Raw genomic sequence first — 22419 nt, forward strand, 5'->3', positions numbered from 1 at the left:
AAAAAAAAAAAAAAAAAAAAAACCAAAAAAAAAAAAAAACCCAAAAAAAACCCACTAATTACTTGGTCAGGCATGGTAGCTTATGCCTGTAAATCCCAGCACTTTGGGAGGCCAAGAAGGGCAGATGACTTGAGGTTGGGAGTTCGAGACCAGCCTGGCCAACATGGTAAAACCTCATCTCTACTAAAAACACAAAAATTAGCTGGCTGTGGTAGGACACACCTGTAAACTCAGCTACTCGGGAGGCAAAGGCAGGAGAATTGCTCCAACCTGGGGAGCCAAGATTATGCCACTGCATTCCAGCCTGGGTGACAGACTAAGACTCTGTCTCAAACAAAAACACTAATTACTTATTTAAAAGTCATTGGTGAGGCCAGGCGCGGTAGCTCATGCTTGTAATTCCAGCACTTTGGGAGGGCGAAGCAGGTGGATCACAAGGTTAGGAACTGGAGACCAGCCTGGCCAACACAGTGAAACCCCATCTCTACTTAAGAAAAAAAAAAAATTAGCTGGGCATGGTGGCAGGCGCCTGTAATCCCAGTTACTCAGGAAGCTGAGGCAGGAGAATCGCTTGAACCCAGGAGGCAGAGAGCTGAGATCATGTCATTGGACTCTAGCCTGGGAGATAAGAGCTAGACTCTCTTTCCAAAAAAAAAAAAAAGGTCATTGGTGAAATTCTTTTGAAATGTCTATTATTGGTATAAAAATATGCCAGAATGTAAAACAACTATGTATCTAAGAACTCATTTCAGGCCGGGCATGGTGGCTTACGTCTGTAATCCCAGCACTTTGGGAGGCCAAGGTGGGTGGATCATCTGAGGTCAGGAGTTCAAGAGCAGCCTGGCCAACATGGTGAAACCCCATCTCTACTAAAAATACAGAAGCAGCCAGGCGTAGTGGCGGGTGCCTGTAATCCCAGCTACCCAGGAGACTGAGGCAAGAGAACTGCTTGAACCCGGGAGGTTGCAATGAGCCAAGATCGTGCCACTGCATTCCAGCCTGGGCAACAGAGCAAGACTGTTTCAAAAAAAAAAAAAAAAAAAAAGAACTCATTTCACAGTTAGACTTTCTTGATGAAGCTAACTGTACCCAAGCTCCTCATATGTCATCACAGACCAGTAGCACTTTTTGGAGTTATTATAGTTCACATTTTGCATATTACATTTATTTAGGATATGAATTATACTGTCATTCTATACTAAAATGGACAATAAACATAGAAATAAACATGAAATAAACACATAAATGACACTAAAATATACTATTTAAATCAGGTTGATAGTGCTCTCAGAAACCTGATAGAAGAAAACATGTATCCATGAAGCGCTAAACGTAGAATGACAATATAACTTATCATCCAGATTGCCTTCATTGTTGAGAATGAGGGAAGTGTTAGTAACAACTGTAACAGGATACAGGCATAAACTGGACTGTCTCAGGCAAATCAAAAAATATGGTCCCCAGAGCTAATCCATGATACAAAAGGTGGGAAAGGTGAGTAGTGGTCATGCACAGCCATGTTTAAATGACTCCAGCAAGATCTGTATCTTGGCTCAGCAACCTCTGGCTCACAACTGCAGCTCCCTCTGTACTCTATGCTTCTCACCTGCACATGTGTAGACTCACTAACGGATGAGGTATGGCTTGGGTGTAAACTTTAGCTAAGACTCCAAAAATCTTTCTCCCTGTCTGAAAGTCACACAGGGACTATCTGCAAATGTTCAGAAAGTAAGGGAGACCAGAAGGTTAGCTTTGTCTGTTTTTGGAGGTTGTTGTTTTTTTTTCTTTTTCTTTTTTTGAGAGGGAGTCTCTGTCGCCCAGGCTGGAGTGCAGTGGTGCAATCTTGGCTCACTTCAAGCTCCGCCTCCTAGGTTCACGCCATTCTCCTGCCTCAGCCTCCCGAGTAGCTGGGACTACAGGCACTCGCCACCACACCTGGCTAATTTTTTGTATTTTTAGTAGAGATGGAGTTTCACCGTGTTAACCAGGATGGTTTCGATCTCTTGACCTTGTGATCCGCCCACTTCAGCCTCCCAAAGTGCTGGGATTATAGGCGTGAGTCACTGCGTCTGGCCTGTTTTTGGAGTTTTTACAAAAGGAATCATACTAATACTATAACTCTACGTACGTGTTGATGCCTTGTTGTGCTAGATATTCCACCTAATGGTGGTATTCCATGGTTGGCTCCAGAGCTGCTGCTGTGGGTGGGGTAGGGAAAGGGAAGCCTTTAGCTCCCACTGTCTGGACATACTGTATTAATTCTGGCTTTGCCTCGAGTTTTCCTTACAGTTTTTTAGAGACTAATAGCTGCCTTCAATGGAACATGCTAGGTCTGTCGTAAGAGACTTGTTCTCCGTGGTGAACATTTGGGAACTCAGAGTGCGTGGGAAAAGAGTCTGATCACAGATGGCTTGTCACTCAGCTATGCCTTTGGATAGGGCACCTTCTCAGTTACTGGGTGAATGTGCTGGAACATTTTGAGGGGAATAACTGAGGATTGCTGGATGTACTCTGGATTGCTGCTGCTTCGGACTTGGAAAGGCAAGGGGGGGCAACCTAGTGTGGTACAGTAAATCCTTTTGTAGGAGGCCACCAGACCACAGAGGATTGAGTGGTATTGTTCTGAATGGTGGGCTGGGGACAGGAAGAAGGAAGGTAAGGTAAACACTTTCAAGGCTACTGTGAGAAACAAAAGTGATGACACAAGAGTGCCTAGTACATACATCCAGCCAGGCTGAATTTGACAACCAAACACTCTTTGACCAACACCTAGCACACATATATGTAGAGAATCAAAGACAGAACAAAATCACAAATATTCTCATTCTCCACGAAGAAGAATTAGCATTTTTTGAACGTGCCTGGTACCAGTCTGGGCACAGTGGCTCAGGCCTGAAGTCCTGGTGTTTTGGGAGGCTGAGGCAGGAAGATCGCTTGAGGCCAGGAGTCCAAGGCCAGCCTGGGCAAACACAGCAAGACCCTGTCTATATAAAACAAACCCCACCCTCCACCCCCACCCCCCGCCACCCACCAAAACATGCCAGGGGCTTCATATATTTTCTCACTTCCTCTTCATAATCACCTGAGTCTCCCCAAATCCACAATCAAACACCACCTTTCTTTTTTTTTCTTCTTCTTTTTTTTTGAGATGGAGTCTTGCTCAGTAGCCCAGGCTGGAGTGCAGTGGTGTTATCTCGGCTCACTGCAAGCTCCGCCTCCTGGGTTCATTCATGCCATTCTCCTGCCTCAGCCTCCAGAGTAGCTGGGACTACAGGTGCCCACTACCACGCCTAGCTATCTTTTTTTGTATTTTTAGTGGAGAGGGGTTTCACCATTTTAGCCAGGATGGTCTCGATCTACTGACCTCGTGATCTGCCCACCTTGCCCTCCCAAAGTGCTGGGATTACAGGTGTGAGCCACCACGCCTGGCCGAGCACCACCTTTCTTTAAAGTCAAGTAGAAAAAGCCTTCTGTGACATATTGGTGGGCTCTAAAGGCTGACATTTACTCTGGGTTCCCCGCAGACTCTCCCCTTACCATTGCTGAGAGAATCTGTACTCCCAGGGCTGTGTTGCCTGGAGACCAACTCAGTCCCTGTTTTCCTCAGCTCTGTATTTTCATTGTACCGTCTTTTCCAATAGTTGAGTTCTTCACGATCTGATTCCTGACAGCGCCGCAGAACTGCCATGGAGCGCCTTGTTTTCTCTACCATTTCCATAATGCAATTCAGCGCCTGAGTCAGAGAGGGGGCCAGGCAAAGATGAGATGAGAACATCCAAACAACCATAAATCAGCCCAATGCAGTATGAGGAATTCAGGTTCCTTAAAGTACAGGTTTAGGAATATCAAGTTTACATTTAAAACCCTTTATTGCTATCTGTTTCTCCATCAGCCAGGAAGGACATTGGTGTTGAGGCTGACAAACCTATTGAGGACAGTAACTACCAGGGCTTCCAGTGTTTGGACAGAACCTCAGATGCATGGCCTTCTGGCCAACTGTCTACGATTTCATGTTACTGCAGCATTTGTTGTATCCCTGGGGTCTGCAGCACTCTGTAAGTTTGCTGTGGCTGAACCATAAAATAAGGTATACACAGATTTCTAAGAGAAATTATGAATTTTGATAAGATGAGGAAGGTTGCTATCTTTCAGAATGCAAAATAATTTTGGAATATAAACAATTTTGGGGGGTTGAATTACCTAGAAGTTTGTTACTGACCTGTGTTCTAAAACTACGAAACATGAATATGTGGGCTAAAAAACAACTCTCTTTACTACAGAAGGAGCAGAATTGAAAAAAATAAAAAGAAAGTTTCTTTCGATAAAAATTTAACAAATAACAAACGAATTCTGTCTTGCTATGTTGCCCAGACTAGACTTGAAGTCTTGGCTCCTGGGCTTAAGAGATACTCCTGCCTTAGCTTCCCGAGTAGCTGGGACTACAGGGATGTGCCACTGCGCCTGGCTACAAACCTTTGTTTTTAACCATTATACTACATGACTTTATTTGGTTTCTGACCTGAAGTGATCATCCCATCACAAAGATTAGGGAGTGACTGTAATTCTTTAGCTGAGGGAGTAGTAGCTAAACCAACTTTTATTAAAAGCAAAGGATGCCATGGCTGTGGTTATGTTCACTTCAAACATACATGTTCCTTTAATTATTGGTAGCATTAAGAATCAAAAGTAGGCTGAGTGCAGTGGCTCACACCTGTAATCTCAGCACTCTGGGAGGCTGAGGTGGGGAGATCACTTGAGGTCTGGAGTTTGAGATGAGCCTGGCCAACATGGCAAAACCCTGTCTCTACTAAAAATACAAAAATTAGCTGGGCGTGGTGGCATACACCTGTAATCCCAGCTACTCTGGAGGCTGAGGCAGGAGAATTGCTTGAACCCGGGAGGTGGAAGTTGCAATGAGCTGGGAGCACACCACTGTACTCCATCCTGGGCAACAGAGCGAGACTCCTGTTTCAAAAAAAGGTAATAAAGAATTAGGGACATTACACACTACAAGATTCTTACATGGTCAAGATGTTTCCATTCATCAGCCCATTCCCTTTCTGTCAAACGATGATCTACCAACTCATCTTGATAGCCTCCATTTAGACCTATTAGAAATTAGAGATTAAATTCAAAGACAGCAAGAAAAACACAATAGAAGCAAATTCTACCAAGTAAATACACACATATTCATCATTACTTTGAACACACTATTAAGGCAATGATTCACAATGGGGTGGGGGACCCACAAAATGACAATATAACAAACAAAGGATCATTATTCAGATTATATTAAGAAAACCCCAACAAATCAATTGTAAAACACAAAATAGCCCTAAAGAAAAAGAGGTAAAAGAAATAAACAGGTATGTTATACATAGCATTTAACACCTAACATATTGGAAAAAATTAAAATGTCAGATAATACCAAGTGTTGGCAAGGATGTGGTGCAATGCGAGTAATTAACCACCAAAACCAGAGTGTCTACTGGTACAAACACTTGGAAACCGCTTAACATTATCAGTAACTTAAAAAAATTTTTTTTGGTGGGGGGATAGTTTTGATATATACTGAAATTTCCAGGAATGGAACAACTGTGTGAATTAAAGGTATACCAATAAGAATTGTCTACTATTTTGAAGAACTCAAATCATAAACAGCAACAGTGCTTAGTCTTTGAGTCATTAACACAACACCCCTGTTACCAGTCTGAATTTATAGGCATAATATTCATAGTGACTATGTATCAGTGTGAGAATCTGTTTATTTCAGTATATATTGAGTTCCTCATGATCTGTACAATCTGTCAAAAAATGTAGTAATAAGAGCCAGGTGTGGTGGGGCGTGCCTATAGTCCCAGCCACTCAGGAGGTTGACACAGGCAGATCACTTGAGCCCAGGAGTTCAGCCTGGGCAATATAGTGAGACCCCATACCTAGTTTTTGGCATACTTTTTTCTCAAGTCAAACTGGCAAAAAATGTGCAGAAGAAACCATTAGCAAGTCAGCTTTTTTTCCCTGCACTTTGCTATTTCCAATCAAAGGAAGTCAGTTTTCCCTTAACAGAGTCTCACTCTGTCACCAGGCTGGAGTGCACCAGCGTGATCTTGGCTCACTGCAACCTCTGCCTCCTGGGTTCACGCCCTTCTCCTGCCTCAGCCTCCCGAGTAGCTGGGACTATAGGCGCCTGCCACCATGCCCGGCTAATTTTTTGTATTTTTAGTAGAGACGAGATTTCACCATGTTAGCCAAGATGGTCTCGATCTCATGACCTCATGATCCGCCTGCCTAGGCCTCCCAAAGTGCTGGGATTACAGGTGTGAACCACCATGCCCAATCCCCACAAGCAGTTTTTAATAGATAAAAGAGAGGCATAGGAGTAACAGGGGTTGAACACTAGGATTGGTATCCTAACATACTGCTAGTACATCTAAGCCTTGGGCATAAGACAATTGGGGTCTGAATTTTGTCTCTGCCAATTATCAGCTATGTGATTTTGGCCATAGTTCTTTCATCTTTCATCTGTAAAAAGGGGATAACAATTGCCTGGGACTCCTGTGAGGATTAAATGAGACAATGTACGTACAACACAATCTAAGTGGTAGCTATGACTCAGTAAATGTTGGCTCTGAGAACACCATAGCTGCTACAGCCTTCCCTATTCAGCTACTATCCCACTACATGATGCCAGGGGCCCCAATGTGGCCAAGCATCTGAAAGATGCTAGTGAGCCTAAATAAGAGGAAGTCAGGGCAAATGTGTTGCAATTTCTTACTTAACAAGGTACAAACGGAAATTTAGGGAAACCCTGGAAGCTGATAGCCCTTTAGTTCCCTGCTCTGACAGATGCTCAGCAGTTATACTCCAAAAAACCTTATACTGAAATGTGTACGAGTACATGACAAAATACTCTGTCCAAAACTAGAAGAGGTTTGTTAAGGTTTCTTTTCTGTTTCTTCCTAAATTTAATGGTTTCTGAGCACCCAGGTACCAGGCACTCCAAATGGAACAACAACCCAGCACAGGGGGTGGTGTTATTTCCATTTAGAAATTACTCTTCTGAGGCTCAGAGAGCCCAAGCAACTTGCATGAGATCACACAGCTAGTTAGGATGCAGAGCTGAGATTTCGAGATGCCTCACCTCCTGACCTAAATGTCCATGCACTTTCACTTCCAAGGTGAAATCTTGCATCTTTCTCGCTTAATTTTAAAAACTTTGTTTTTTTTGTTGTGTTGAGGCAGGGTCTCATTCTGTTGCCCAGGAGGGGAGTGTAGTGGCACCATCATGGCTCATTGCAGTCTTGACCTCTTGGGCTCGTGCAATTCTCCTGACTCATTTTTTTGCTTTGTTTTTTATTTTTTGTTTTTGTTTTTGTTTGGAGACGGAGTCTTGCTCTGTCGCCCAGGCTGGAGTGCAGTGGCATGATGTTGGCTCACTGCAAGCTCTGCCTCCCGGGTTCACACCATTCTCCTGCCTCAGCCTCATGAGTAGCTGGGACTACAGGCGCCTGCCACCTCGCCTGGCTAATTTTTGTATTTTTAGTAGAGACAGGGTTTCACCGTGTTAGCCAGGATGGTCTCGATCTCCTGACCTCATGATCCACCTGCCTCGGCCTCCCAAAGTGCTAGGATTACAGTCGTGAGCCACCACGCCCAGCCCCTCCTGCCTCATTTTAAATTTTTGTTGTTGTAGAGATGAGCTCTCCCTATGTTGCCCAGGCTGGTATCAAACTTCTGGCCTCAAGTGATCCTCCTGCCTTGGCCTCCCAAAGTGCTGGGATTATAGGCATGAGCCACTGAGCTTGGCCTAATTTTTTTTGTTGTTGTTGAGACGGAGTCTCGCTCTGTCGCCCAGGCTGGAGTGCAGTGGCCGGATCTCAGCTTACTGCAAGCTCTGCCTCCCAGGTTTACGCCATTCTCCTGCCTCAGCCTCCCGAGTAGCTGGGACTACAGGCGCCCGCCACCTCGCCCTGCTAGTTTTTTTAGTAGAGACGGGGTTTCACCGTGTTAGCCAGGATGGTCTCGATCTCCTGACCTTGTGATCCGCCCGTCTCGGCCTCCCAAAGTGCTGGGATTACAGGCTTGAGCCACCGCACCCAGCCGCTTGGCCTAATTTTAAAAAGATTTATAGAAGAACTGCAAAAGGAGCACAGAGAATTCTCACATATCTTCAAACAGTTTTCAAATGTTAACATTTTATCTTGTTTGCTTTTTCATTCTCTTTTTCTGAATCATTCGAGAATAGGCGATACCCCTTTATTCTTTTTTAGACAGGTCTCACTCTGTCACCCAGACTGAATGCAGTGGCAAGATCATGGCTCAATGTAGCTTTGACTTCCTGGACTCAAGTGATCCTCCCTCCTCAGCCTCCCTAGCAGCTGCGACCACAAGCGCATGCCACCAAACCTGGCTAGTTTTTAAAAGTTTTTTTGTAGAGACAGGGTCTCACCATGTTGCCCAGACTGGCTTCAAGTGATCCTTCCACCTCAACTGGGATTACAGACACTAGTCACCACACCCAGCTGTACTTCTATCATATCATAGCAACAAGGTATCAAATAAGATTAATACCAAATAAGATCAACTACAATTCTAATAGTCTACGTATAATATTGTTTTATCCAATCAGTGGGAAAAAGCAATCATGATATTATTTGACTTTATCATTGAGTTGGAAAGAAATCCAAGAATCCAGTCTGAATTTACCATGCTGCTTAGGTTGCTTACCGAGACTGTGGTGTCTATCACGAACTTCTCGATGCTCTAGCATCTTGTTGGGTTCCCGATACAGGTGCGAAGTTGCAATATCCTCTAAGGTGTAATGCTGAAGAGGCGGAGGGGTAGGATGGAATTGGCCCCCAGGATTCATTAGGGGCACAGTGAGAGCAGGACTGTGCCGAGGAGCAGGGCTGATGGTACATACTCTCTTGGCAGGAGGCTCAGGAGCGATTGTATCTCTATCAAAACTATTCTCTTCTCTCCTATAGAAGAAGCAGAAGTGCATATTTGATCCTGTCAACAAGTTTTCATGCAGACATTTCCCGAGAACCTAGTGTGTGTTAGCGATTTTGCTATACACTGGCATAAACAGGAAGACTCTAAGGAAAGGTGTGACATGAGGCATGAACTGAACTGTCTTCAGGGGCCAGGCACCTCATGTAAATTGCTGACTTATACCAGCATGAAAAAGGAGGTCAAATCCATCCATAACCAGACAGAAACATTAACCCTCATAATGCAAAGGAGAGACTAAGGAGATGACAGCCTTTTTCTAAGTTATGGGTTCAACAATACTTAGGAAAGTATTAAGGTCAAATTTGTTACCATGGAGGTGAGTTACTGGAAAGAAACTACATGGGAGGAAAAAGGCTCATGTAACAAATCCAATTGTATCTTTTTTTTTTTTTTTTTTAAAGCCAGTCAAATTAACCCTGGGTCTAATTGTGTAGTGGCAGGGTTTTTAGTCACTTAGATCCAACTGTAATAAGTTTTCTACCTTTATTTATTTTACTTAAAAAAAAATGTCATTAAAGACTATCCACTATTGTTAAAATATTGCCTTCTTTGATAACCCATAGAATATTTTGATAGCCACTCATAGGGAGTTTTCTAAAATAAATTTATATTAATTTCAATCTCAGTAAAGGTGAGCCATTGGCAAATATTAATAATTAATTGCTATACTTTTTCAAAACTTCTCATATCAGAAAAAAATGCATTTGACATAAAAGGCATTTGGCAGATTGTATTGCTTTCTTTCTTTCTTTTCTTTTTTTTTTTCTTTTTCAATTCTTTCTACAAACAGCATCCAAGAAAAGGCAGAAGTGTATTCCTGAGGCTTCTGGAACAGTCGATCCCATAAATCCTCTAGAGTAGAGTTTCTTACTGGGTGTGTAGGCATCTGAGGAGTTTCTGAAAAATACTCATGCCTGGAAGCTACTCCCATAGATTTTAGATGTATTCTGCAGCGAGGTATTGGAATAAAGCAAAAATAACCATAGAAAGTCTGAGACATTCGGCTGGGCATGGTGGCTCACACCTGTAATCTCAGCACTTTGGGAGGTCGAGGCGGGCAGATCTCTTGAGCTCACAAATTTGAGACCAGCCTGGGCAACATGGTAAAACCCCATCTCTCCAAAAACAAACAAACAAACAAACAAATAAAAATTAGCTGGTCATGGTGGCACGTGCCTGTAGTCCCAGATACTCGGGACGCCTCTGAGGTGGGAGGATCGCTTGAGCCCAGGAGGCGGAGGCTTCAGTGAGCAAAGATTGTGCCACTGTGCTCCAGTCTGGGCAATAGAGCCAGACCTTGTCTCAAAAAAAGGTTGAGACATTACAACCACAGCAATCAAATTCTCTTTATTTTATAAGCAAAAGGGAAGGCCAGTGTGGTTCCAGGAAGGCAAGGACAGCAAAGCTTATCTGCTCACCTCTCCGGACTGGGCCTCTTCCCATTTCCGTGTACCTCCATGAGCAGCTCTGACGAATCAGCAGGCGATGCAATGCTTGTGTTGAGCAGAAGGTGTTCGTGCTGAGCGAGGTACTGGGATGGGGTCTGCTTGGCTGCCCGAGCGCAGTGCAGCAGTTCTCGCTGTAGCAGGGGAAGGTTGGCCTTGAAAGGAAGAGGCAGTTTTTCCAGTGTTGGGCCCTACACAAGAGGGCTCAGCACCTCAAAGGGCTTTCACAAAGCAGATGATACAAGATAAAAGTCTTTCTCTCCTTGGCAGTCTGATTTTCATATACTTCTTCTGTGAGTCAATGATATCTCTTATATTGCACCTGAATTACTGGTTCAGTTGTCTCTTGCCCAAATCAGATGTAAATCTGCTTAAGGAAGAGACTGCACCTTATTTACCTTTGCAGCCTAGTATACAGTCAAAGCTCAATAAAGGGTTGTTAAACATAGTAATTTTAAAACATATACTTCTGAAGACTTTAGTCAGTGAGAGAATTACTACCGCCTCTGTGGGAGTCATTCCAAGCCCTGGTTTCTCTCTTCTGAACCCCAACTCATCTCTGATAGCACTACTCAACCTTCCTTCATGTTCTGTATAAAAGCTGCCACGGAATTCTGCAAACTGTGATTATTCTAAAACATGGGAGTTTGAAAAGGAGCACTGGGAGTGATATAAAATGTAAAAAGATAATTCATGGCCGAGTGGGGTGGCTCACACCTGTAATCCCAGCACTTTGGGAGGCCAAGGCGGGCGGACCATGAGGTCTGGAGATGGAGACCATTCTGGCTAACACGGTGAAACCCCGTCTCTAGTAAAAACACAAAAAATTAGCCGGGTGTGGTAGCGGGTGCCTGTAGTCCCAGCTACTCAGAAGGCTGAGGCAGGAAAAGGGCATGAACCCGGGAGGTGGAGCTTGCAGTGAGCTGAGATTGCACCACTGCAGTCCAGCCTGGGCGACAGAGCAAGACTCCGTCTCAAAAAAAAAAAAAAAAAGATAATTCATTAAGTAGATATTTTTCTCTCTCATACTTAGAAAACCTGTAATAGGAACAAATCACATTTTAAAACCCTATACATCTTTTAAAGCTGAGAACTTGATTTCCTTCATACACAGAATTTACTTTTCCCATTTTTATCAAAAAAACCATAAAGCAGAAATTATATTTTTCTCACCAAATTTAAAAGCAATGCAGGCTGAGCTCATAAGCAAAGGCTTAATCCCAAGGGACAGATGAGCAAGTGAAAGGAGAGTTTTAATACATGCAAGTAGCCATCCCTTCACTGAGGGTTAATTTAGCAGGCACCATAATTAGTGACTGTTTTAAAGCAGAAATAAATTGACAAAACCCTAAATGCTAGCCAAAAAGCTGCCATAACAACCTACCTCATGCTGTTTTCCAAAATAACAGAGTTAAGAATAGGGAATTTGACTAAATAAAACTCTTTTAAAGTCTGTTCTATAACCTCAATCTTGTTGCAACTGTAAAAACTTAATTGAAAAAAACACCATGTCAGATCTTTACACTGGTGACATGTGTCCCATGATGAATAAAAAACATGCTAATTATTTCCTATTAACACAAATTTCACAAATCTTTCTTGATTCTAGAGTCTTGGGGAAATAATTGTCTACCAGCTCTGACATACATAAAGAAGACCAAGATAGAACCAGCACAGCTGTTTCAGGGCTCAAAAAGGCACCACAGGCTGCTCAGAGCAGCCGAGGCTTCAATGCCATTAGAACTGAGCAATGATACAGGCTGTGCACCCTAGACCGATGCATTTTCCTGTGCTCCAATATAAGGTTTTAAAAAACTGGTATCAGTACTTTAGTAAGATAACCCATCTGTCTGATGCTATTACATTTTCTTAGGAAACGAAAATAAGGTAAAAGAAAGCAAAAGAGGCATATTTATTTGACCAGACAGTAAATATTACAGGCTTTGTTAAACAGCAAAATTAGATGCCGGGCGCAGTGGCTCACACCTGTAATCCCAGCACTTTGGGAGGCCAAGGCGGGCAGATCACAAGGTCAGGAGTTTGAGACCAGCCTGGCCAATGTGGTGAAACCCATCTCTACTATAAATACAAAAATTAGCCAGGTGTGGTGGCGCATGCCTGTAGTCCCAGCTACTCAGGAGGCTGACGCAGAAGAATTGCTTGAACTCGGGAGGCGGAGGTTGTAGAGCCGAGATCGCGCCACTGCACTCCACCCTTGACAACAGAGCAAGATTTTGTCTCCAAAAAAAAAAGAGGCAAAATTAAAGGTATTATAGAAATACTCATAAAAGAAAACAAATTTCCATAAATATTGACAAAATTCAAAATACAGTGACAACTGAATACAGTTTTTCTGTAAAATGATTCTAATCAAATCAACACCAGCGAAAACCAAATCCAGGTGCACAGACATTAGTGGGACATGTGGTGAAATATGAATAAAGTCTATAGATAACAGTGTTGTATGAATGTTACTTTCCTGATTTGATATCTGTATTCAAGTATTTAGATGTATAATGTCTGCAGCTTACTTTTCTTTTTTGAGACAGAGTCTTGTTCTGCCACCCAGGCTGGAGTGCAGTGGCACAATCTTGGCTTACTGCAACCTCCGCCTCCCAGGTTCAAGCAATTCTCCTGCCTCTGCCTCCTGAGTAGTTGGGACTACAGGCATGTGCTAATTTTTTCTATTTTTAGTAAAGACGGGGTTTCATCATGTTAGTCAGGCTGGTCTCTAACTCCTGACCTCAAGTAATCTGCCTGCCTCAGCCTCCCAATGTGCTCGGATTACAGGCGTAAGCCACCACACCCAGCCTTGCAGCTTACTCTTAAATACTTCTTTTTTTATTCTTTTTTTCTTTTTTTTTAATTTTATTTTTGAGGGTGTCTCACTCTGTCACCCAGGCTGGGGTACAGTGGCAGAGCTCACTGCATCCTCTGCCTCTCAGGTTCAAGCGATTCTCCTGCCTCAGCCTCCCAACTAGCTGGGACTACAAGCGTATGCCACCACACCTGGCTAATTGTTTTTCTATTTTTTTGTAGAGACGGGGGTTTCGCCATGTTGGCCATTCTGGTCTTGAACTCCTGAGTTCATGCAATCCATCTGCCTTGGCCTCCCAAAGTGCTGGCGTTACAGGTGTGCACCACCGTTTGAAAGGATTATGTTCCATGTAAATATAACACGGCCTCATTTCATTTATCATGTAAGCATGATAATGCAGAACAATCTCTCCAAACGTTATGCTCCATAGAACATTATTGCAGAAGACATCTTTAGAAACTAGACTATCTGGGGCTTGGGGAGACACAGTGTCTTCCTATATCCTCTCCTGACCTTACAGTAAATCTAAACTGCAAAAGCCTTGCCTTTTGTCCGACAGCTTCTTCTCAGATAACAGTCTCCACACTCTGACTATACCCAAAAGATTAGTGACCAGTTATTTCTTCTGCTAGGAGCTCAGCCTCCCTTCCACCCTGACACTTCCAGCCCAAGCACCTCCTATTCTCTCCTATGCTAGCTACTTCTGTGTGTTACCAGCAATGTCTTGCATACAGACTACAACTTAAGGCATTTGCAATTCTCATCTCATTAAAACTGAGGTTTATCTGTTGACTACACTCAGACCTCTCTACCAGCCCAAAATAAAGATCTAAAAACGTGGCAAGTGGCTCTGATTTAAATCACATAATAGGGATGAGCAGAATTTGCGGAAATACTGAAGATAAATTATATTCAGTAATTATCTTATCAAATTACCTTGAGAAATGGAATCACAAAAGGACGAAGGGGAAAGTTTGTGGCTTCTTGGAGCTTACAGTGGAATTCCTCGATTGTCACTGTTGAGTTCTGAAAAGATAAATAACCTTGTTCAACTTCCAAAACTGGACTTCCAAAACTTACAGTGCCAAACTCTTTTTTTTTTTTTTAAATGTTATTTATGTATTTATTTATCTATTTGAGATGGAATCTCGCTCTGTTGCCCAGGCCGGAGTGCAGTGGCGCGGTCTCGGCTCACGGTAACCTCCACCTCCTGTGATCTCCTGATGGTGAACTCCTGACTTTGTGATCTGCCTGCCTCGGCCTCCTAAAGTGGTGGGATTACAAGGGAGAGCCACCGCGCCCCGCCTTTTTATTTTTGTTTTTTAAATGTTTAGTAGAGACGTGGTCTCGCTATGTTGTCCAGGCTGGTCCTGAACTCCTGAGCTCAAGCTATCTTCCTGCCTCAGCCTCCCAAAGTGTTGGGATTACAGGGATGAGCCACCGTGCTCAGCTGCTGAAATCTTTTAAATCGTAAGAAAAAGGATAACTGCAGAAACATTATCAGGAACTCAGATGCCTGGCAAAGGTAAACCACACTGGTTTCTTATGACAGAAATTCACCCTCCTTGATTCCCTTCACCACCACCCCAAATCCAAATTCTCCCCTTTGCCAAGCAGCCTAGGCTGCAGAATAGGGCACTGCCTTTCTCACTACCCATGAAGAGAGGCACTCAGGTCCCTGATATTGAGAGGTTCATTGCAAGTCACTTCAGGGACAGGGTATCAAGCTTACAATGTTTCCTGTTATACAGATACTGATTCGGCCTAGGATGTCAACTTTAAGACATTTTGGACTCAATAACCCAGTGTCACATTTTTATAAAAGTTCATTTCTTTTTTTTTTTTTTTTTTTGAGACGGAGTCTCGTTCTGTCGCCCAGGCTGGAGTACAGTGGCCGGATCTCAGCTCACTGCAAGCTCCGCCTCCCGGGTTTATGCCATTCTCCTGCCTCAGCCTCCCGAGTAGCTGGGACTACAGGCGCCCGCCACCTCGCCCGGCTAGTTTTTTGTATTTTTTAGTAGAGACGGGGTTTCACCGTGTTAGCCAGGATGGTCTCGATCTCCTGACCTCGTGATCCGCCCGTCTCAGCCTCCCAAAGTGCTGGGATTACAGGCTTGAGCCACCGCGCCCGGCCAAAAGTTCATTTCTTTTTCAAGTTCTGCTCCCTACCTCCTGGCATAACTTCCCCCAAATCTTCAAAATAGAAAAACAACAACAACAACAACAACAACAACAACAACAACAAACCCAAAAAAAACAACAGATGCAAAAGCAAAAGAAAAAAAATAGTTGCCTTCTAAGACTTCAAGTGGCCTGTATGTGTTATGCATACAAATAACTCCCAACAGGCAAACCTCCATTGGTAAGTTATTACTGTTCTCTAAAAGAGTGCACGTCCTCTGTGTTTTCTCAAAAGTCTAGGCCTCATATTAGGAATGAGACTCAGCAACTCTGCGAAGGGGAATGAACAAATAAAAATATTTTCTTCAAAGTTCACACAATATTTGTATTTCAATTCCTAATAACACTATATGATAGCAAATTAAAACAAACGAATAAAACAAAATGTGGGGATTATTCTGAATCCCTGCCTATTCCCCTGCAAGAGCTATTACCATTTCTAGGAATTTACTTTTAGAAACTTTACAAGTGTTCAAAAACATAGTATGTAACTATGTAACATGCAACTTACCCCCACACTATCTCAATATATTTTCCTAACAAAAAAAAAAAAAAAAAAAAAGGAAAATACATAGATCTACCAATAGGAAGCTACATTAAAATTACAAGAGTCATGTATGCTTATGCAGGGAGGGGAGAGAGCAGATTTGTATGCATTAAGGCAGAAAAGGTATCCACAATACCGCTAAGTGAAAAACCAGAAACAGAACATTATATTTTCTAAGAATCCACTTACAAAAATAACACACATACATATTATATCATATATTTAATGCCTGGAAGAATAATCACAATAATAGTTATTTCTGAGTATGCAATTATGTTGGATTTTCCAAATATATAATATTTATTATTCGGTAAACATTAAGATATTTTCCTTCAGGGAAAAGGGGTATGTCTAATTTAAACATATTAAAGGAAAATGTTTGAACATTTTCCCACATTTCATACCAAAAAAAAATTATTTTAAAGTTAACTGTGTATCTAAGTATATGACATTTGCACAATACAGCCAAAGAAACCTGTAATTCTGGTAATCAGGAATAAAAACTAAGTGTAAGAGAACGATACTCTTTTATACCTACTGCAAGGGAAGCAATCAGGTCTTGAAAAGCAAACACAAATAGATTAAACGTATGGAAGCCCTACATGAATGATTTCAAGTATACTTGTGGGTAGACAAGGGGAAAGGATGGATTGTGTGACACAGGGAAATCGTGAGTTAGGCCAAAGAAATGGACTCAGGGCTACATACATAGTATATCTACTGCGTAGGGCAGTCCTGCATGACAGGGATAAACACTTCCCTCCTTCAGCTAGTTTATTAAACCTTATTTTATATTAAGAGCATAATTGTTTGTTTCTTCCCCTCAAAGATCTCATAGTCTAGTGGGAAAAGAGGCAACTAAGCTATTCATTGTAGTATGATGGAGGCACACATGTACAGGACACTACTGACTCACAGAGAAGATATATTTGCTTAAATTTTTTTTTTTTCCCCAGAGATACGGTCTAGCTCTGTCACTTAGGCTGGAGTGCAGTGGCATGATTATAGCTCACTGCAACCTTGAACTCCTGGCCTCAAAGAATCTTACCACGTTGGTCTCCAGAACAGCTAAACCAGCTAATTTTTTTTTTTTTTTTTTTTTTTTTTTTTTGAGACGGAGTCTCACTCTGTCGCCCAGGCTGGAGTGCAGTGGCGCAATCTAGGCTCACTGAAAGCTCCGCCTCCCGAGTTCACACCATTCTCCTGCCTCAGCCTCCCGAGTAGCTTTGACTACAGGCACCTGCCACCATGTCCGGCTAATTTTTTGTATTTTTAGTAGAGACCGGGTTTCACTGTGTTAGGCAGAATGATCTCCATCTCCTGACCTCCTGATCTGCCTGCCCTGGCCTCCCAAAGTGCTCGGATTACAGGCATGGGCCACTGCGCCCAGCCAATTTTTAAATTTTTTTTTGTAGAGGAAGGAATCACACTACGTTCCCCAGGCTGGTCTTAAGCTCCTGGTCTCAAGTTGGCCTGGGCTTTCCAAATTCTGGGATTATGGGTGTTACCCACATCTGGCCAGAGAAGATATATTTGAATCAAACTTAGGGGGTCAAGGAATTCTGTACAGCAGTTTGTCCTTGAGGAAATCGAAATGCAGCTTTGGGAAAGATGTGTCAGAGCAGAGAGAAGAATGTTGAGAGGTAAGATGTTGGGGGAACCTGGTCTCTGGACTTCAAGGGCAACATTTATACTCCAATGTATCCTCTATTCTGCTTCCTCCAATGCTTACATCTTTTTTTTTTTTTTTTTTTGAGACAAAGTCTTGTTTTGTTACCCATGCTGGAGTGCAGTGGTGGGATCTCAGCTCACTGCAACCTCAGCTTCCCGGGTTCAAGTGATTCTTGTGCCTCAGCCTTCCAAGTAGCTGGGATTACAGGTGTGCACTGCCACTCCTGGCTAATCTTTGTATTTTCAGTAGAGACAGGATTTCACTATGTTGGCCAGGCTGATCTCGAACTCTTGACCTCAAGTGATCCTCCCAACTTGGCCTCCCAAAGGGTTACAATCTCAAAAGTAGGAAACTAACATTGGTACAATGTACTTATAGTTCTATACCATTTTGCCATATGTGTATTTTCATGTAACCACCACTGACCAAAATATAGAAATACAGAAACCTTGTCTATCTTTATCCTCCTGGTTTATAATAAAAATTGGCAATTATTTCCTCTACATATACTGACAACCATATCAGGCAAAGTAATTTTTGCTGCCAATGCCAAACATAATTTAGAAAACTCAGGAGAAGGAAAGTTAGTTAGCTAGTTACCTATGTATGTATGTATACATGTATGTATGTATCTACCTACCTAGCTACCTACCTACCTACAGAGGTGGAGTATTGCTTTGTCACCCAGGCAGGAGTACAGTGGTGTGATCATGGCTCACAGCAGCCTCGAACTCCTGGGCTTAAGTGATCCTACTGCCTCAACTTCCTGAGTAGCTGAGACTATAGGCATACTCCACTGTGCCAGCTAAGGAAAGTTTATTTATTTATCTATATTTTCACTCTTAAACTCTTAACATTTTCTGCATACCCTGGTCTGGTATATATCAGAAAAACAGAAAACCTCGGGAACTCACTGCTTATGTAGTCCCTTAGGTCCCACGAGTGAATCTGCTGTCTTCTCTCTACCTTTAAGAGTCTTTTTTTTTTTTTTTTTTAAAGGCCTGCTTGTAAGGTTGGGCCATTTAAACAAAAACAAAAAAAAGATGGGTCTTGCTCTGTCCCCCAGGCTCACAATCTACCTGCCTCAGCCTCCTAAGTAACTACAGACGCACTCCACCACACTTGGCGAAGAGTCTAATTATTTTTGTTTTATATGTAATGTCCATGGCTTTTTGCTATTTATCAGGGGGAATAGGAAGAAGTTTGTCTTTCTACCTTCCCTCTGAACCAGAATGAGACTTGATTATGATAATGATAATATCCTATTCCATAACAGATAAATTGTACTTTACTCAGGGTTTTACAGACCTTTTAGTTAGCTTCAGTGGGGGAGGGGGTACTTAATGTTGAACTGATTATCTTGGTGTATATTGTTTACTATTTTCTTAGGATGAATGGTACCAGAAACATTGCCAAACTATCCTCCAGAAAGTACATTCTCCAAATAAGTAAGTGAAGCACAAAACATTTACCATTACCTTGAAGTGGAAATTGCCCGTGCTTGCTTCCTGGTATAGTTAGGGACTCTCAGTACTTTACTTCTTATACACCATGGACACAGAATGCAGACAGGTGAACTCCAGCTACTAAATTATGTGGCCCTTATTTTTAGAGATGGGGATCTGGCTATGTTACCCAGGCTGGCCTCAAACTCCTGGGCCCAAGTGATCCTCCTGCCTCAGCCTCCTGAGTAGCTGTGACTACAGGAACACACCACCACACATATGAAACCACAATTCCACTGTTGCATGCGATGCTTCCACACATGTGTAAGAATGTTCATAGGAACATTATTTGTAATGGCCCTAAAATGTACTAAATGAGTTAACCTAGTAGGCCTAAAACTGCTAGCCTTAGAAAGGCCTGCTTATAAGGTTGGACCATTGGCTGGCATCGAGGACCCCGGATGGTAAACAGTTTCCTACACTGATATAAAACTTTTCTTAACTCAAGAGGTGGCAGCAACCCAAATGTCCATTGAGGGATTAACAGATCAATAAAATGTGATATAGACATAAAATGAAATATTATTTAGCCTTAAAAAGGAAGGAAATTCTGACATATGCTATGACATGGATAAACCCTGAGGACATTAAGCTAAGTGAAATAGGCTAGTCACAAAAAGACAAATACTGTATGATTCTACTTTTATGAGGTACTTAGAGTAGTTAAATCCATAGAGACAGAAAGTAGACGGTAATTGCCAGGGTCTAGGGACAGAGGGGAATGGGGTGTTATTGTTTAATTGGTGCAATTTTGCAAGATGAAAAGTTTTGGAAATGGATGGTGATGATGGTTGTATAATAATATGAATATACTTATTGTCACTAAACTGTAAACCTAAAAATAGTTAATATAGTAAATTTCATCATAATTCAAAAAAAGCAATTGTATAAATTCCTTAACCCTGTGATGCTCATAGGCTCTAAGTACACAATGGCGAACAGGGACACATGGTGAACAGGAAAAACAATATGAATGTACTTAAGACCACTGAACTGTGTACTTCTATAATGTATATTTTACTATGGAAAAAAACAGTTAACCCAAGTGTAGCCATTTAAAATAAATAATTGGACACACCTACATATACTTTTCATAACTAAAAAAAATTCAATTTTTTTTGGCAAATGATTTCTTTTCTTTCTTTTTTTTTGAGATTTTTTTGAGATTTTTTTTTGAGATGGAGTCTCGGCAATCTCAGCTCCCTGCAAGCTCTGCTTCCCGGGTTCACGCCATTCTCCTGCCTCAGCCTCCCTCCTGAGTAGCTGGGACTACAGCCTAATTTTTTGTAATTTTAACAGAGATGGGGTTTCACCGTGTTAGCCAGGATGATCTCGATCTCCTGACCTCGTGATACGCCCACCACAAATGAATTTTTGACATTTTTACTTTTAGGCTTGAAATTATTTTTAAGAATAGATAATACTTAAAGTAATTTGCTGCTGGAATCATCATAACATTTTGATGTCTGCTTTGTTTCCAATTATGTTCAAGCTCATTTTGACATTTAACTCCAATGACCTTATTCTGGATCCAGTAAGATTTTTCTATAGTAGTCTAAAATTTGAGGAATAAACAGGTTTAAAATAAAAAAGAACTAAACTTCCCTAACTGATAAGGGTGACCATGTGTAGAGTGGTTCTGAGAACAGTATGGTTCATGCTAAACATGAGTTTTCCTTCTAAGAGGGTAAAATTTGGCAGGTGCTAGGCAAAGAGTGCCTATGTGACCAGGCCCCAACAAAAACCTTGGCGTTGAGTCTGTAATAGGCTTCCCTTGACAGAAACATTGCATGTATGTTGCTGTATTTTCGTTGCTAAGGAAAGGGAGCTCTGTTACCATTCAGGAGAGGGAGAAAGCATAAGGAAACCTGCAGATGGGTTCCTCCAGACTCCACCTGTGTCTCTGTTTTATGATCTCACTATGTTCTCCTTACTATGCCTCTATAATAGAGCTTAGCTGTGAGCAGAACTGTATGTGAAGTCCTGTGACTCCTTCTGGCAAATCTCCAAACATGGGGTTGATGCTGGAGACCCCAAAACTGGCCCAAATTACAAATGACTTATATGTAAAGGTATAAATTGTGGGGGTATTCCTATGATATGACACTATATAGCAATGAAAATAAACTATAGTCAAATGTAATAAGGACTAAACCTCACAAATGACAAAAAAGTCATTCATTGCATTTTGCCTTGTATGAAAGTTGTTCCTTTCATAATAGACTGATAAATTTTTTTAATTCATATTTTGAGATAGGGTCTCACTCTGTCACCTAGGCTGGAAGTGCAGTGGTGCAAACACAGTTTTCCTGGGCCCAAGGAATCCTCCCACCTCAGCCTACTGAGTAGCTAGGACCATAGGCATGTGCCACTATACTCGGCTAACTTTTAAAAAATCGTTTTGTAGAGACAGTCTCACTATGTACCCAGGCTGGTCTTGAACTCCTGCATCCAAGCAATCCTCCCACCTTGGCTTCCCAAAGTGCTAGAATTACAGGCGTGAGCCACCACACCCAGCCTTAGACTAATAAATTTTTTAAGGCAGTAATTGTTAAACTGTTTGGTCTCAGAATTGCTCTAATTTATATGGATTACATTTATTGACATTACCATATCAGAAATTAAAGTTGAGAATTTAATTAAAATAAAAAATAACTATACTGGTTCAGACTGAGGTGTGATTTTTAATATCTGTAATTTTCCAAAAGAAATGCAGTAAGAAGAATAGCACTGTTTTATCATTTTGTCAGTCTCTTTAATATGTAGCATAATAGAAAGTCTCTTTAATATCTAGCGTAATAGAAGCCAGTTGTATTCTGTCTACTTTTGCATTTAGTCTACTGCTATATTATGAAAATAGTTTTCACCTTCTGAATCTCCAGAAAGGATCCTGAAGAATCTTCGGGGTCCCTAGATTTACACTTAGAGAGCTGCAGCTTCAAGGATTAGTGCTGTGATTCATCTTTCTATCCCATATAAAGGGGTTAACATATACAAAGGAGCACAGAATGCTTTTACTGGAGGTAAATCTTAAAGAATTCAATTAGAAACATTGGGAACTGGCAGTACTTCCCCTATAAACACTGAGAATAAAACCCCACCCAGTTGTCGATATCAGAAAATCACTCCTTTATGCCACAGGTTCACCACGTGCAGTATAGAAAGAAAAATTACGTGTACCTTGCAAATTCTTAAGCAAGTTTATATGCACAAGGAGCTGAACAATGCAATCCCTT

General features: G+C 41.9%; 1 protein-coding gene across 1 annotated transcript in view; it reads right to left on the reverse strand.

Annotated features, from left to right (window-relative positions):
• CBFA2T2 (CBFA2/RUNX1 translocation partner 2) overlaps nt 1-22419 on the reverse strand; it is a 53186-nt gene that overhangs the window by 19013 nt on the left and 11754 nt on the right. Inside the window, exons 4-8 of the mRNA XM_025398142.1 lie at nt 14215-14304; nt 10434-10615; nt 8728-8981; nt 5023-5108; nt 3538-3733 (exon numbers count right to left, since the gene is read on the reverse strand). Of these exons, the coding sequence (XP_025253927.1) occupies nt 3538-3733; nt 5023-5108; nt 8728-8981; nt 10434-10615; nt 14215-14304 (808 nt within the window). The remainder of the gene's footprint in view (nt 1-3537; nt 3734-5022; nt 5109-8727; nt 8982-10433; nt 10616-14214; nt 14305-22419) is intronic.

This window comes from Theropithecus gelada, chromosome 10 (genome assembly GCF_003255815.1).
Source record: "Theropithecus gelada isolate Dixy chromosome 10, Tgel_1.0, whole genome shotgun sequence".
In the NCBI taxonomy this organism is placed as follows: domain Eukaryota; kingdom Metazoa; phylum Chordata; class Mammalia; order Primates; family Cercopithecidae; genus Theropithecus; species Theropithecus gelada.